This window comes from Ptychodera flava, chromosome 15, assembly GCF_041260155.1.
Source record: "Ptychodera flava strain L36383 chromosome 15, AS_Pfla_20210202, whole genome shotgun sequence".
NCBI lineage: Eukaryota > Metazoa > Hemichordata > Enteropneusta > Ptychoderidae > Ptychodera > Ptychodera flava.
In genome coordinates, this window is record NC_091942.1 from 10,473,301 (window position 1) to 10,488,700 (window position 15,400).

Below are 15,400 nucleotides of genomic sequence, written 5' to 3' on the forward strand. Positions count from 1 at the left end.
ACTTCGGTCTCTGAGGGGCGCTATTTCGAGGCCGTACAATTGTCCTTTGCGTGCGGCTCCGTCCAAAACATTATGGTTTTATGGCGGGTGTACTATATCTGGAAAACGTTGTTCTTAATTTCCATGTCATTCTGTGAAATCTGGATTTGGACTTGATACAGAAAGCCCACATACATATTCATATTCATTGCCTACGGTAAAAATCAGTTTTAAAAAGATTTATAGACATACAATGATATTAGCATAGGCATATAGTTTTCTATCTGCACTGACCTACAAAGTGTAAGGCACAATAACTCGAAAATTTCGCTATCTTTATCTCAATCTAGACATATTTCGCTATCTATGTTCTTTGTACAAAACATGATTTCTCAGTGTACACCATGAAACTTGTTAAAATGCCCGGGTTTGGGCATTCCATCGCAACCTGTGTGTTTGCGACATCACATTACTATCGTTGTCTTTCCTTTCATGTGTTTTAATTAACAGAGAGAGCGTCATCTACTATACTTTAGCGTCCATTGTTTGTTAATTTACAACTGCCAGGTTTTTTCTGAGAGTGAATATATTACATTTTAATTAAACAAATTTAATTTACATAAATTATTACAAATTGCGAGAAAGCAAACATTTCCCTACCGAGAGAAATTTAACATCTGAAAACAACATGCTTTAGGATTTTTCTCGTTACTTTATTAAAGGAGAAATTTTCCTTGGTATTGTTTAGGTTTTTAGTCTTTTGCTGCAATTTTTTTTAATCATCATTTAAGTCATCATTCTCATCTTCGAAAGTAAATGGAAGTCGGTTATTTGCCGTTTTGCTCGTCCGTGTCAACACTTTGGCCTCAATGAAGTCTCGTCTTCAACACAATAAAAAAGTTCCATGTCAGGGCGCGCAAGACTGGCGTAGACGACTGCATCTAGTGTTCCCCTCGTAAAATTACGTGTGTCAAAGACTTTCCCCGGCCTCGACGTCTATTGTTGTCGTGCTCCCTCGTAATTCAAATGAAAGTAAATATGTGAAATATGTCGTTTGTGTTTAGGCCTGCACACACCCTTCCAGCGCATTGACTCATTCTCCGACAACGCAGGTCAGCTTTTCAATGGAAGCGTTTTCATATCTGTGGATTATTATCACCCACTGTATTACGCACCGGCATTATGATGCAAATATCTCCCGGCACACCTTGCGTCCAATCGGTCGCTGCATATCCAGTGAGAGTGGACGACTGTGTGTGTATGTGTTGTGCTGGTGTACAAAACAGTAAAAATGTCGACCAAGGACTGGCACCCGTACACAAAGTACATAATTGCTCTCTCGATTCTCGGCACGTTGGCTTTCCTCTTCGTTGGAATCGGTTCGGCGACAGATTTCTGGATCACGTCGAGGCAAGAAAACTCGACCGGACATATCGTTGAGAGCCACAGCGGGCTGTGGCGGGTGTGCTACAAGCAAGCAGAACCACAGCTAGGTATGGACATTTACGATGACCTTTGTGACTGTATTAACTGTTGCTTTTTCGTCTCCGTTCCCCTGTACCGCCCGAGACCAATCCAACGATTGTAATTATTCCGACGAGCGCGTAACTGCCAGAATGGGGTCAGAAGATACACTTTAGGACCGTGGACAAATTGATTACCACCTCTCAGTCCGTTAGCCCAACCCTGACTTCCTTATGAATGATGCTTCCGTGATATTACAAATATATTTTCATGAATATGTTTGTTTGTGTATCAAGAAAATTGGTTTGTAATCGAGATTTATACATCTGCGTGTTATGATTTTCATATTGAAAAAAAAACGCTTTAAGATGTCATCGATCACTGTAAGTGATGTAGAGGTTGTAACCCGAAATAACAGCTGTGCGACGTTTGGTTTTCAAAGTATATTCCAATGGTATCACATGTAATATCATAGGATAGTCGAGCAATGTCGCTGTATGTGAGTTTGGTCTAACGATTGCCAGGTCTAGTGCCGTCCGTCTGAAGAATCGTGTTACACGTGTTAACAATCCCAATGTACCTAGGCAGACGTGGACCTGAATAGAGGAACACTTTTGTTTTCGGCGTTTGTCGACGTCAGGAAGGTCTGAACGAGCGCACGGTCAAGGTGAACAAAGAGAATCCCCTATAGGACCCCGTTTCATGTTAGGCAGACCGGCTGGTACAAAATGCGCCCTGTTTTTACACTTTTCTCCCTTCGACACTATTTCAAACAGAAATCAGACTCGATTTGTCCTGAGTAGTTCTAAGGTCAAATCAATGATTGTGTAGGACTGTGTCGCAATGAGAGGTTCGGTGCCTGTGAATGCGCGCTACCCAGACAGCATAAAGGAGAGTGTTTACCGATTGTACGCATGCAGCCAGGGAAACCTGGGTTGCTGTAGACCCACTTTCGAGAACGCGAACTTCCTAATTAAAATCTTATTTTCTTGAGAAAACACCGCTTTAATCCTGAAATCCTATGTCGAAATGATTCGTCAGGCCTAGGGATCAAATTAACAACATCTATCACCGGACATTCCGAGTTAGACACTTCCAGGGTTAACAGCCTTGTCTATAGACAGTATCCAACAAGGCGGAACGCAACAATTGTTATATTCAGTCTTTTCAAGGTACCATCAATTGCACAAACCTTACATTTTATTTTTCTCAGACGGGGAAAGTTTCGAGCCACCCGGACAATAAAGGACCGTGACACAACGACCTTCCTGTTTTCATGAACACTGAAGTGTCTGGGTTATAACGCCTATGTTTGCAGTTGTTGTTACCCGGCGGTTTGCGTCTGAATTGTTGGGATGTCACGATCATATATGACTCTAGATATTCTCGCCACTGTTGACTTCCCGTTCCGATATTTCTAATCCATATTATTGGACAATAGATGTAACCTTTCACCCTTTTCCTGCCAAGTCCATATTTCACCACCAGGTCAAAATGGTTAAAATTAATGAAACACAATGTATTCCGTACGATGTATTTTAACATAATACTATACAAGAAGGCTGTTGAAAACATAATACTGAAAAGTTGATTTTTTTGGGACAAAAGATGCTATAACATACCAAACCAAGTGGGTGAAAATACGTCATGTTTTGGCTCAATACCGCTTTTTACTGACTTGGCTGATGGGGAAGTGATACAGTCATTACTTTGTTTTCATTCTTTTTGGTCTGTTAAAAATGTTTCTGCTCAGTTTTATCAGTCCTCCTAAAGCGCGTTGAAATACAGGGTATTAGCCTTCCTAACATAATCCATTGTGTATGATACGCATTGTTATTGTTGACGTATGAATTCTTGTCAAAGAATGTAATTATCGACAATTAACTTTGAGCATTGCGCACATACCCTATATACAAGGGCTCTGTCATGTTTTTGGTATTTACACAGGAACAAAATGATGGAAAAGACATCAAAAAACATTTTACGGATAAAATTTTCGTTATTTTGTCATAAAGAATTCCAACCAATGGCACCTCTACTGAATACTGACATATTTTATACCTTTTTCGCGGTTTAAACCATTCCGTCGTAAACTCATACCGGAAGGAGTGTGGAATTTTCATGTTTTGTCCTGTCCAAGATAAAACTGCTAAAAAAATTTACTAAACTGAGCCAGTCACAAGTCATTCGATGTTTATTTTGTCGCTTCGCTGAATGGAGTGGAAGGCTTGTTGACAAGGATTTTAATTGTATGTTTTTATGTATAAAATGATGCAGGTATAAATTTCTCTACTTCTATAAACTAAACTTTCTTTACCTGTTCGCGCAAATTCCCCAGCTGTGAACACTTTCACCACTCCTAATTGATAACGATAGGTTTTGGTCAAACCATAGTGGTGAAACGGATAAATCTTTACAGTATCGATCAAATCAGACAAAGCTTTAAGGGAGCTGTCGGAGCTGAGCTCAAATGTCGCATTGGACCCATACAACCAATGTAAACACTGTGCCAAAGATACGTTGGCGATCGATGAAAGTTAAAACACGTTTGTCACAATGTACACCGTAAAATTAAATGTGCAGCATAGACAGTCGAGAAACTGTTGACGTAATGCATCTACTAGATATTGTGCATGACATACATTGTTTGTAAACAAGAGAGTCGCACAGCGCGTATCCGAGACCCCCCCCTACCAACGTCGCTAGCCAAGGGTGTTTCTTTGTGTGCTACGCCGACCTAACCAAGCTATGCGGACCGGACGATGCCTCCCCCTGTAATAACACAGATTCCAATTCACTTTATCGATGGATATCTCTTACGCCGATTTAACATAGACAACTGGATTTTCCGTGACATTGATGGCGAAACTTACTGTTGTTGTTTTATTTCAGGTTATAATTGTGTAAATCTCGACTTGAAAAATGTGCCAGAGAAAGGATCGCCAGGCTACAACTATCTAATCACAATGTTCGGTAAGTCGATAACATTTGTATGTCACCGATCGTTTGGAATAGCCTTGGTATGAGCCATAAACTATAGGCATTCACAATGACACAAACTGTGCACACCACTTCTTGCAGACTTATTCTTGTATATGAGGCTGAGTTCAAGCTGCACTTCATAAATCGAGATGTAAAAGGATTGCCACGCATGTTAATAATACTTACAGATATATCTCCTAAGTTTTAACAATCTTGGTATATCCAATTATCTCCACCGCATCCCAGGTGACTTTGAAATCAAAGAAACAACTGAAAGTGTGGACTCAGCATCATACTCGGACACGTCTTTCGAAACTAGACAAAATATACTGTATGCAAAGCTGTACGACAAAAAGGACGATTTTAATTTTGAAATCATAAACTTTCCCTCTTTGTCAAGTAATATACCATCAGCTCTAGCCTACGGTGTATTATACATTTCACAGCTGAGAAACGGTAGAGCTTGTAACTCACATGACGATTTTCAAGTGAGACAGCACAGAAGGTTGTGAAGCAGGGATTCTCGGAAAGCAGATTAGTGAAACCATTTAAGGAGTTGTGTGATAGATATGAAGATGTTGTATCGAAATATGACATATTTGTTTCTCAAATAATGAGTGGCAGCATACCTGGCTGTTATTACCAGATTGCGTGAAATTTGTCCCGTTTTGGGGGTCAATCTTGCATGTAGCATGCCAGCAGAGTACTCTTACCCATTCCGGACACCTGGTACCACCAACCAAATAGTGGTTCAGGATGGCTCCACTGTTTTTGTCATTTTCTATTTGTTATTTATGTACCTTGAATCATACTGAGACCTGTTTTGATGTATATTATCGTACTTGGTCCTGTGCCATGCAACGGACCGTCGTTAAAAAATCGAGCCGTTCATGTGGCCTTTTGTCGTCTGTCAAACGTTCCCACACAAGTCTCTCGTTAGCTAGCATCTCCGTCAACAAAGTTTTTGTGACAATCATCCTCCCTATGTGCGTTCTTTTTCGTTTTAGTTAACGTTAATTTTTGTGCATTGCCGTAAGGGAACTTGCGCAAGGCTTAAGAGATCTTTCGAAATTTCTGTCATAAGTCGTCCACTCTCGCGAATTTTACAGGTTGTTCTCGGACGTATTTCGTGTTCATTTTGATAAGCATCAAATCGAACATTTTTGTACACATAGGTTGTGCTTTAACTCAGTGTATGCGACAAGTTTTTCGTATGGTGTCCAACGCAGTTCATGTGGCGGTGTTTGTTTGCACGTATGCACTGAAACTGATTTCAGGTTCACCATGGTTTCTGATAAGTGTTTGTGGGTGTACCTCACCACCCCTAGCCATCATTCATCATAAATATTAAACCAGTGTGTATCCCGTTACAACATGAGATCGGTGACCTTGTGCGAAGGGGTTTTACCGATGCGGTACCTACCTGAAATTACAAGCGCTTTTACAGGTCACCACTGAAACTAAAGGAATAAACACGTTGAAACTAATTTGGGATAATTGGCTCTTCCTACTTTTCAAATTTCTGTAAAATGTCAGGTGCCCTATAGCTGAATGTTGTAATATTACAAATTACTGGTAAAAAAAACAAGTATATGTTACGTAAACAGAAAAGAAGATGAGGTTACATTTGCAGATTAAAGAGACATTACTTCACCATCCAATTACCCCAAATTAGTTCCGATCGTGTCAATACATAAATTTCCTAAGGTTTCGGTTTACAGATGGGTATCAACGCCGTAATACTGCCAATTAAATGAATCGTTCTATTTACTGTATATCCCATTATCATGTAGTTTCTTTGAAGAAAAATAAGCACATTTTTTCAAGAGTTGCTTTTCTATGGGAAAGTCTTCGATCACTTGGATAAAAAAGGTAATCCGACATTGTATGATGTTAGGTGTCATGTATTTTTTTTTCTCTTTTATGCATTTGTTTTCCGGTCGCGGCAAAATCGTATATAAATAGCGATTGCAATAATGTTGCATTCTGTGAGCAAACTGCCTACTGAGAAAGTTATTCCTTTCACGTAGCACGCATAAACGTCACACGTGTTTTATTAATACAGGTTAATGGTCTATATCAAGCGGAAGATGACATCGCTGTCAGTACTGACTTAAATTGCACCTTTCTTTCCTTGAGACACAGTTCAGACGTACGTTTCTTATGATGTACACTGTGTGACACAGCGTAGCGTGGATCCAACCCCGGACACGCCAGTTACTTTCACTCTAAATGAACCTGCGCGGTCGCGAGCATTAAATTGGTTAAGAAATTTATGATTTACAATGGCCCCATTAAAATTTGATGAAAAGCTTTCAGTTGCAAAGGCGTTATGAGAACGTGTGGGCAAAGTTCTTGTAATCAACACACATTGAAATAGAAAGTTATTGATAGCTGTCACGTTTATCATCGGTATTACTTTTCATACAATATTTTTTTTTCTACGACGGGCTTTGTCATCGTGTTTGTCGATGCGTTTCTGATCGATTTACGAGCCAGCAAGACAGACGCAGCCACGTCACTGAGACAACACATTACTATAAAGGTGTTTTATTTTACCCATTTTGTAAACGCTAATGCGACCAAATATTTGTACTATCTGGGTCGTGGACTTTTAATCCCATGGGAATAGTACACTCAGATCGTCACATTCAGTTGCCGTTATTTTTCAGTGGCCGACATGGTGACCCCCTGATCAAACATTTCGACCTAACAGAAAGTGATCATTCAGTGATGACGTACTGTTATTCAATTGAAATAATATACCTTAATATAATGCGCCATTCACCAGCAGTTAATATAGGCCGCATACCAATAACATCTTCTTTCTCAAAGACTCTGTACATACTGAGCCGGCAAGCCGAAGCACATACAGATCTTCTGTTAAATTAGGGCAGGGCGTTTCTAAAACGGTTTCCCCGGGCGACGTTATTACAAAGCGCATTGCACTGCTAAATCCGTCCCATTCATACGGGAACTTTAATTCAATTTTTCTATAACCCAATTACTTACCTGCTTTTCACAGAGCTCTAACCGCGCCTTTACTGATACACAAAGATTATTCTAAATCGTTGCAAATCATTGTTCAGGAAAGAAATGGGAATCGTAAGTAGTGGAAATGATATTTGCTTAAAAAGTACGTAAAATCTATCAAATGTAACGAGGATAAATTGTCGGATTATACATATAGGTATTGATAATATCTCTGCTTTGCATTCGCCTGTTCTTGTTGTATATTTATTTTGTATTCATCGCACGTTGCATGGAGGCTTTGAGTAAAATGGAGGCAAATAATGTCGTTAGTACTTATTTTCTAGCCGGATAAGAAAAGCAAAGCAGAACTTGATGACTTGAAATGTCAAGTGCTCTTTCTACTCTGTGTGAAAATCGATCAACGTGGCTGAGTCAATTGCCAATAAAAAGAAACAGTAAAAAAGGCGGCTGTCTCCGGTGGCGGTTTCTTTTTCTAGCCCCGCATAAAAGACACTTGAGAGCAGGCATTCTACTTGGAGCGAGTTTGCAGTGCAGTTAGATGAAACAGACCCTACTTAATGTTGTTCTGTTGACGATACGAGACCAATTTGAAGTGCTTGCCAGCCTCTGTTGACGAGGTCAAATACTAACCTTTTGTTTCCTATATGACCAAAAATTTGTTAAAATCGCCCTGCAGTATGTACTGGTCTTTCTTTTATGATATGGAGCCGGCAAGGTTACCAAAAGTCAATTTAATTTAGGTTATGCAGACCTAGAGGTAGCTCTAAGCGGAGGGACTGAGCTCTAGGCTACTAAAATTTATGTTCCGGCGACGCCACAAAAATGGCGTGACGCACCTTCCGCTGTACAATAAACCACCGTACCTGTGGATTAAATTTATTTTGTTTACATTCGAGAGTTACAACGAGAGTTTCACTGATCCTGTGCTATTTACCGTCTCCGGATTTCCCGTCGCCAAATTTATTCATAAATACCGAATTCACCAAATTACCGTGTTGAATCGAAAACAGTAAAAAAATCCATGTTCACTTAACAAAAATGATCTCACACGCAGTCCCCGTTAACTGGTTCCAATATTGCACTATTTGGAATGACATTCTTCGTGAATGGCAGATTACGTAAGGGATGCATCTATGGGAATGCCAGCACTGACTTCAACGGTCTATTTTAATGTGGCATTGTCTTTCGTCTTCAGAAATTGAAATGACAAAATAGTTTACTGTTACTTGACGAACGTGTCCTTGGAGTTTTAAACCTCCACAAGTTTCAATCATTACAGTCACGATTGTACTGCAATCGAGCGCAATATCGATTTTTAAAGTCAGCAGTGGGAGCCTTGGCGCGATGATGTCATATTTTTATTAAACAAACAAACAAACAAACCAAAACAAAACAACAAACGAACAAACAGTGCGTAGAACCGAAAATAACTTGTAAAAAAAACAAAAACGAACGATGAGTATCATCTCTGTGTATTGTGTATGCATGAATTCAGGTATATTGTTTCACTCCTTTGTTATAGTGCACAGCATGTCATTCGATGACACATCACGCATGTGTGTTGATAATATGATGGTTTAATTTACTCTTACATAGTGTGTATATGAAAATTGCGGTCACTGTAACGAGATCGTTCAATGCTATGATCGAAAGTAAACTACTCATGTAAATCACCTAAATCAGTGGAGCATTGTCAATGGTAGTGTGACAACACGACCTGAATGGGACCGTATAACGGAACTTCTCTGTTTTGCGTTTACACTGTCAACATATTATTCTCGTGCGTCTGTTTTACCCTGCAGTTTGCCTTAAAAAGTAATAGCATCGCCGTAAACAATGTTTATACATATGTCCGCAAACAACGCTGATATACTTTACATCGATTGACCCCCTGTTAAAATAAAATCCATATGTTATAAGTTGTGGGAAGCATGAGGTTGTTAGTGAGGTTACTCAGACTACTTGTTATTCACAGGACAGAAAATTACCATTTTACACTTTGTTTCAGACAATTCGAGTTTTCTCACCGACCGAACTTAAAGGCAGCCATACAGCTAACAGTATGGACATACGGTGCATGGTTAAGCAATCCTCAATATCTCCTCTTCTGCCTTCCAGCGAAAATGCGTCTGATAAATATGATATTTATGTCTGACTGTCATTTCTCTTGACAGCATTGAAGTCATCTTCGTTGTTATCTATCGTCCTTGGTATGTTTCTAATATTCTTCGGGGAGCTGGTAGCCCTCTTCACGCTGAAGATTCGTCGAAAATCATGGTTCGTTGCGGCGGGCTCGTTCTTCTTGTTCGGCGGTAAGTCGTCATCAATATTTTTTTTCTATCGGAGCGACAAATGCAGTTTTCGTTTAGGTGGAATAGAGCGTGTTTTGAATATAATGGAACGGTTTTGGATTACATACATCTAAACTGGCCTCCAGTCACTTGACTTTTCTTGGCAGTAGTTACAGCAAAGCGTCAGGTCACCCCACGATCTGCGCAACAACCTACTACTAACGCGACAGTCTGCTAAAGTTTACTCCTTCAGCTTATTGTTTTGATATTTATATGCCCACAGATTTGAAGCCAGTATAGATTACAATTAGTAAATTGCATTGAAGTTCTCTAAATGGGGTGCTACACAAGATATCAGCATATCAATATCTTGAAATTATTGCTACGGAAGTGAACATCCGTGTAAGAAGTATAGGAAATGAACATCCGTGTAAACGAAAGCATAGTCGTTTCAATGATCGGAAACACATTGGATTGCTGCATGAATGGGTCGAAGGATGCTATTTTAGTGTGCAGCCCTTTAACCTCCTTCCCGAAACATTTATCCTTTGGATAGACATTTTGGTCTGATTTTGACCTTTTAATGGATTTAGAAATCTGTGCTTAGATAAACTATATTAACTTGTTGGATTCTGAGCAGTTCCAGTTTGCGGACAGAATCATTGTGATCCCTATGCTTGTGTAACATCCCCCTCTACTGTCTACGGTGCAATTCGAATGAGTACTTCTCGATTAATTTCTGTAATCGACAGCCCTAAACATGTTTTGCTCAATCCAAATAAATGTTCTTATATTTTTACAGGATTTTTCATCTTGGGTGGTCTCTGCGTCTATATCACCATGGTGTTACATGAATCGAAGTGGTGGCCGGACGAGCTCGGGTCTCCCCCAGAAGCCGTTGTGAAGTTTAGTTGGTCGTTTGCGCTGGAGTGGGTTGGAATCACCCTCTCTTTCATAGTGGGAGGGACTTACGTATGGTTGTCACGGCTCTATGTCGAAGATATGCTGTGAGATTAATTATCTTTAAAAAAGCGACAATGAACATATATTTATAAATTACTCCAATGCACCGTCGTTAATGAATACCTTGATAGCCGTGTGTATGATTGTGCAATTTCTCCACTGTCTCGCGCACGAACCAGCTGGGCAGCAGAATTCCGGGTCGACCCAGCCGTCAGCATAGCACGCTAAAGCGATCTGCATTTGAGCAAGCCTATCCTTCGAACAATGATGTGTTTTTTGGGGCTTGGAGGGTGCAGATGGAAACACAAAGAAGTGAACTTTCTCGAAAGTAGCTTCAAACCGGCAAGATAGTAACAGAAACATGGCAGAACTATGGCAAATAGAAAGACTTAGCTGCGACCTCGAGTGCTAGAGGTATAGATGTACTCTACTTCCTGAGCTTGAAAGACATGTTCAAGAATTCAGACCACCGAATTTTGCCGATACGTGACGTCATCTTGCTGACATGGCAACCAAGAGAGCTAATGAAATGATTACACTTGCAATATCTTGGATATACGCGTAGTTTCATTGCTGATCGGTGCTCCTCTTTGGTTGTTGATTACCGTTAACTGATAAATCATTTTTGCATATAATAGAATGTTACAATATTCGCAGAGTTAACGAATTCGTGCGATGGTAAAGCCAAATTGAGTCTGTCTCTGATAGTACTCAGATTGTCTGTGCCAAACCTATTTTGTATCACATCAGATCACATGCTGACAAGCCTATGCAGATTTTCCCGGAAACTATGAATGCAACACATTAGCGCGGGTAAATTTGTAATTTTAACAGGTACGAAGGTTCTCAGGAACGTTTCTCAACTTTAAGGTATTGCGATTTTTTCAATGAAGATGGCTTTTTATCTTTCTTTACAGAAATCTTACAGTACTAACAAAAACGATGAAACCGCCCAGTATATTGGATGAATGCCATTACATGTTATGCAGATACTTTAGGTACGCGAAATATTCCATGTACAACGACGGCAACACCTAAAATTACTTTAAACGCACTTTTAAAATAGTGTTTGAAGCAGCTGACACCATAAGGGGTTGTCGATAATATTAAAACACAACTTGCATGACAAACGAAATTAAAGACCCCCCTGCCTCTTCACCTTAACGAAAGCTTGGAAGTTCGAAAATTCGACTGATTTGAACTTCTCCAAAAACCTGACAAATTTATAAAACAGACGTTTGGAAGTTTTAGCCGCCGACAGGTTTATTAACAACAAACATTTTTTGAAAAAGTCCGAACGGTGACTGATCATGCGTACACACGGTTTGCATGGGGCAATCGTGGATATATAGTGAGTGTGACTTTGGTCTCTTAATATACAATAGATGTAAAGTCCCCCCCCCCCCCCCCCCCTTGATGCAATGAATTTCATCTGACATGCGCATGTATTAATTACCCACTGCCCCGGGTACAGTAAGGTCTGTTCAAGAGTCACCAATTGCCAATGACTCGTCAGATATAGGATCATAAATCCGTATTTAGCGACACTGCTTGGTTGGCTGTACCGTTTTCTTTGATTGCTTCGTATAGTGTCGTCCAATTCTCCACCAAAGGAGCTCAGTATAATGTCGAAGATTGGTCAGTTGTAGGCCAGGTGCAGCCCTGGTGTGCGTACATGATTCTTTGCGCTTGTCATGTGCTCAGCAAACTGTATCTCAATGTAAATATAGCAAAACCAGTTAGCTTGATGTTAGAGAAGCTTAAGTTGTTTTTTCGCAAACTGAAGCCAATTTTGTCCAAAATTTTGTTGAAAGAAAATCTTTTGTGAATTTACAAATGCGATAAGGATATGACTTCAAAAGTGATTTCAAGAACTTCCGGTTCCTCGGCAGAATTTGCATTCCAATAATTCTCATGGACTCTTTGAAGAAGCAAATAAACCAACGCTGTGTAAATTTTGAAGCATCATAAATCTCCTGTAGGGCATACTGAATTACATCCATCGACTTTGGCAACAAAGTGCGCGTGTCTGCCACTTAGTCTAATTCATTGTACTTCTGAGAATCTACCAGCAAAGTTCATACTATGCAAGAAATAGCCAGTGCATGCATGTTAACATAGAGTTCTAAATGACTCGCAAGGAGCCACGACTTTTTTCGCTCTTACGAGGTAACACTATTGTCTTTTGTTAATGAAATTGGGTCTGAAATGATATAAAACCGTACATAATGTTTCCCTAACCATAATGTTTCATATTCTTCAAGAGTCAGAAGGGATGATCTAAATGCCCGTAATTTGAAGGCTATACGAAGTGTTATGATAGGAAATGCGAAAAAAAAAATTTGAAGAAAAGTATATATGTATGCACGGGTTAAAAGCTATTGTATGTAAATTTATGCAGGAAATTGTAAGATATTATCAATAATTTTGTCATTTTGACATATAACATTAATGTCTGAAGGTATTTAAACCGGGATGTAATAATGAAAATGAACATCAGTTCGTGGTATCAGGAGAATTCAATTTACATAAATTTTTTATTCGATTTCAAAATGACCTGAGAAAGTTATTTACTTCAAGTATTCCACAAGGACTGCTTTTGACTTCAAGTTGCTTGACATTATTTGAAAACGACGCAAGCATTCTTCTTTCTCTCGTGACATTTCACATCAGGTAACATGTATTCATGGGGCCCTGGGTTCTTGTTCAATTCCGAGTCGACGGAAATGAAGTTAGACAACGACGGACAATAATAGCATCTGACCCCTTGGTATCCATAACTGGAGATAGAGAAGTATATTTATCGCAATAAGTGGTGAAGTCACGTGATCAGGATTTCAACGTTCTACATGCACACATGCACAATCTTGATATTACTATTGTTGCTTCAAAGCTCTTATCCATGGCGCTCACATCACTAGCTGTTCTCGATATACACAGCTTTACAATTTATCGATTGGTTTGCTCTCTTGATGTTAAAAGGGCAGTTGTTGTTCTGTTTGCGAGTTCATTGAAAATTCAGTTCCATATTTGTCGAGTGTTTTTTTTCGACTTTTACCCGCTTTGATTTTCAGTTTGTTGTATTAGTATTTGAATATATAAAATTTGTTCATATTGAACCACTTATTTTCAGTATAAGCTTACTGATAAAAATTGTCAAACCACACACACATGTACATATTTTTGTCTACTTTTCACAAACGGGAAGGCGTAACGAGATTTATTTATTAAGCTATCATGTTCCTTAATAACACTCGATCTCTGATCCTCCAGATCTTTGTGAAAGGCACACACAACCATGACAACAGTGATGGGTTGTAAATTGTGCAGTATTTGCCAAATGTTTCGTTCTTCGCCGTTTCAAATTATATCTTCTCAAGCCTGAATAATTTAAGGTGCAGATCTTGTCATTGATATTAATTTTTTTTAAAGACAAACATTTCAATTATCATAGGCTTAAGGACAGTGTCGTAATTTCATTAATAACAATTCTGACTTTACAGTTCGCCCTGTATTAATGTATAATATCTGACGTCATACTAGTTCATATATTTTGATATTTCCTGAACATGACTACATCAGCATATATTTTGTGAATTTTACAACCAATTTTGAATAAGCCAAATCAAGACCTTGTTCCGATACTGGTGCGTGGGTGTAAGTTTAAACCTTTTCATTCCCTGCGTTTGGTAAATCCTCACTGTTTTCAATGGAGTGGGTGGATCGACATCCACAAATTGGGCGTAAGGGTTAACGAACACAAGTTTTCGTATAAAGTAAATTAACTGGCAGTCCTTGTCACAACACAGTGGCATTTTGATTCTTCGCCACTCTATTGAGAATGTCAATATTCTGTGAGTAAACAGGTCTTTGAATCTGACATGGTCAAACACATTTATTTTATCGACATTATTTGTTGTACATTTCTGGTTCTGTGCATTCAATGATGCATAGCATTTTGTTTTTGAGGACGAATAAGCAACAGAGTTAAAGGATTCTTCCTCAACTACATATTGGACTAGAAAGAATATTACAAACGATGTAATAATTTTCCAGACTATTTGTAATCATTCAGATACAATGTAATAAATACCTATTTTTCAAAACAAAATGATCTTGGGGTCATTCCTTTGAAATTTCTTGACAATTTCCCAAATCAAAAATGTTTACTCAGCACATAGGTTTTATGGTACTCGTGTTGACAGCCAAGTCAATAGGCATTTCAGGGAAAAATTGAATTTGGTGTTGGATTGTGGGTGTTCACAATGATTTTGCCTGCACTGTCAAACTATCAGCTTGGCCAAGAAGATTAAAATGCTTACAGCTCAATTGCAAACAGAACTATTGAACGGTTGGACTTGAAGGGGCAGAGGGCGACTGGACTTGCTCCAATCAAATACAGTTGAAGAAGTGCAGTTTATAAAGAAGAAATCACACATGCAGAGATCCGATCTGATTAAAATCAGGTGTAGAGAAGTGAACTTTCACCCTTACTTGTTATTTGCAGTTTCTCCTTATTTGATGATCACCTCAGCCTAATAAGAACAGCAAGGAAGGGAAAGGTGGAGTGTCAAATCTCTACATCTGATTTTCATCACCTTACTACCGGTAATGTAACTATATGAGAACGGCAGAAGAACAAGCAAAGGTGGAAATGTCACCATCTTGAAGTCTGATTTAATCAAAGTGGTGCAGATGATGTGAACATTTCGAGTGTGTATGACTAC

The 15,400-nt window shown here is 39.1% G+C and overlaps 1 protein-coding gene across 1 annotated transcript; it reads left to right on the top strand.

The window, feature by feature from the left end:
- The first annotated feature begins 1,190 nt into the window (after window positions 1–1,190).
- On the top strand, window positions 1,191–14,784 carry LOC139151124 (transmembrane protein 114-like). The gene is made up of 4 exons (XM_070723676.1): window positions 1,191–1,472; window positions 4,336–4,416; window positions 9,594–9,731; window positions 10,513–14,784. The coding sequence occupies exons 1-4, from the start codon at window positions 1,271–1,273 to the stop codon at window positions 10,719–10,721; spliced, it is 630 nt and encodes a 209-aa protein (XP_070579777.1). The 5' UTR covers window positions 1,191–1,270; the 3' UTR covers window positions 10,722–14,784.
- Window positions 14,785–15,400: the final 616 nt, after the last annotated feature.

What these genes read in the sequence shown, in the direction of transcription:
- LOC139151124 (XM_070723676.1), top strand. Translation starts at nt 1,271, where the DNA reads ATGTCGACCAAGGACTGGCACCCGTACACAAAGTACATAATTGCTCTC. An exon ending in GCAAGCAGAACCACAGCTAG is followed by an intron (nt 1,473 to 4,335) that starts GTATGGACATTT and finishes GTTTTATTTCAG; the next exon opens with GTTATAATTGTGTAAATCTC. An exon ending in CTCGTTCTTCTTGTTCGGCG is followed by an intron (nt 9,732 to 10,512) that starts GTAAGTCGTCAT and finishes ATATTTTTACAG; the next exon opens with GATTTTTCATCTTGGGTGGT.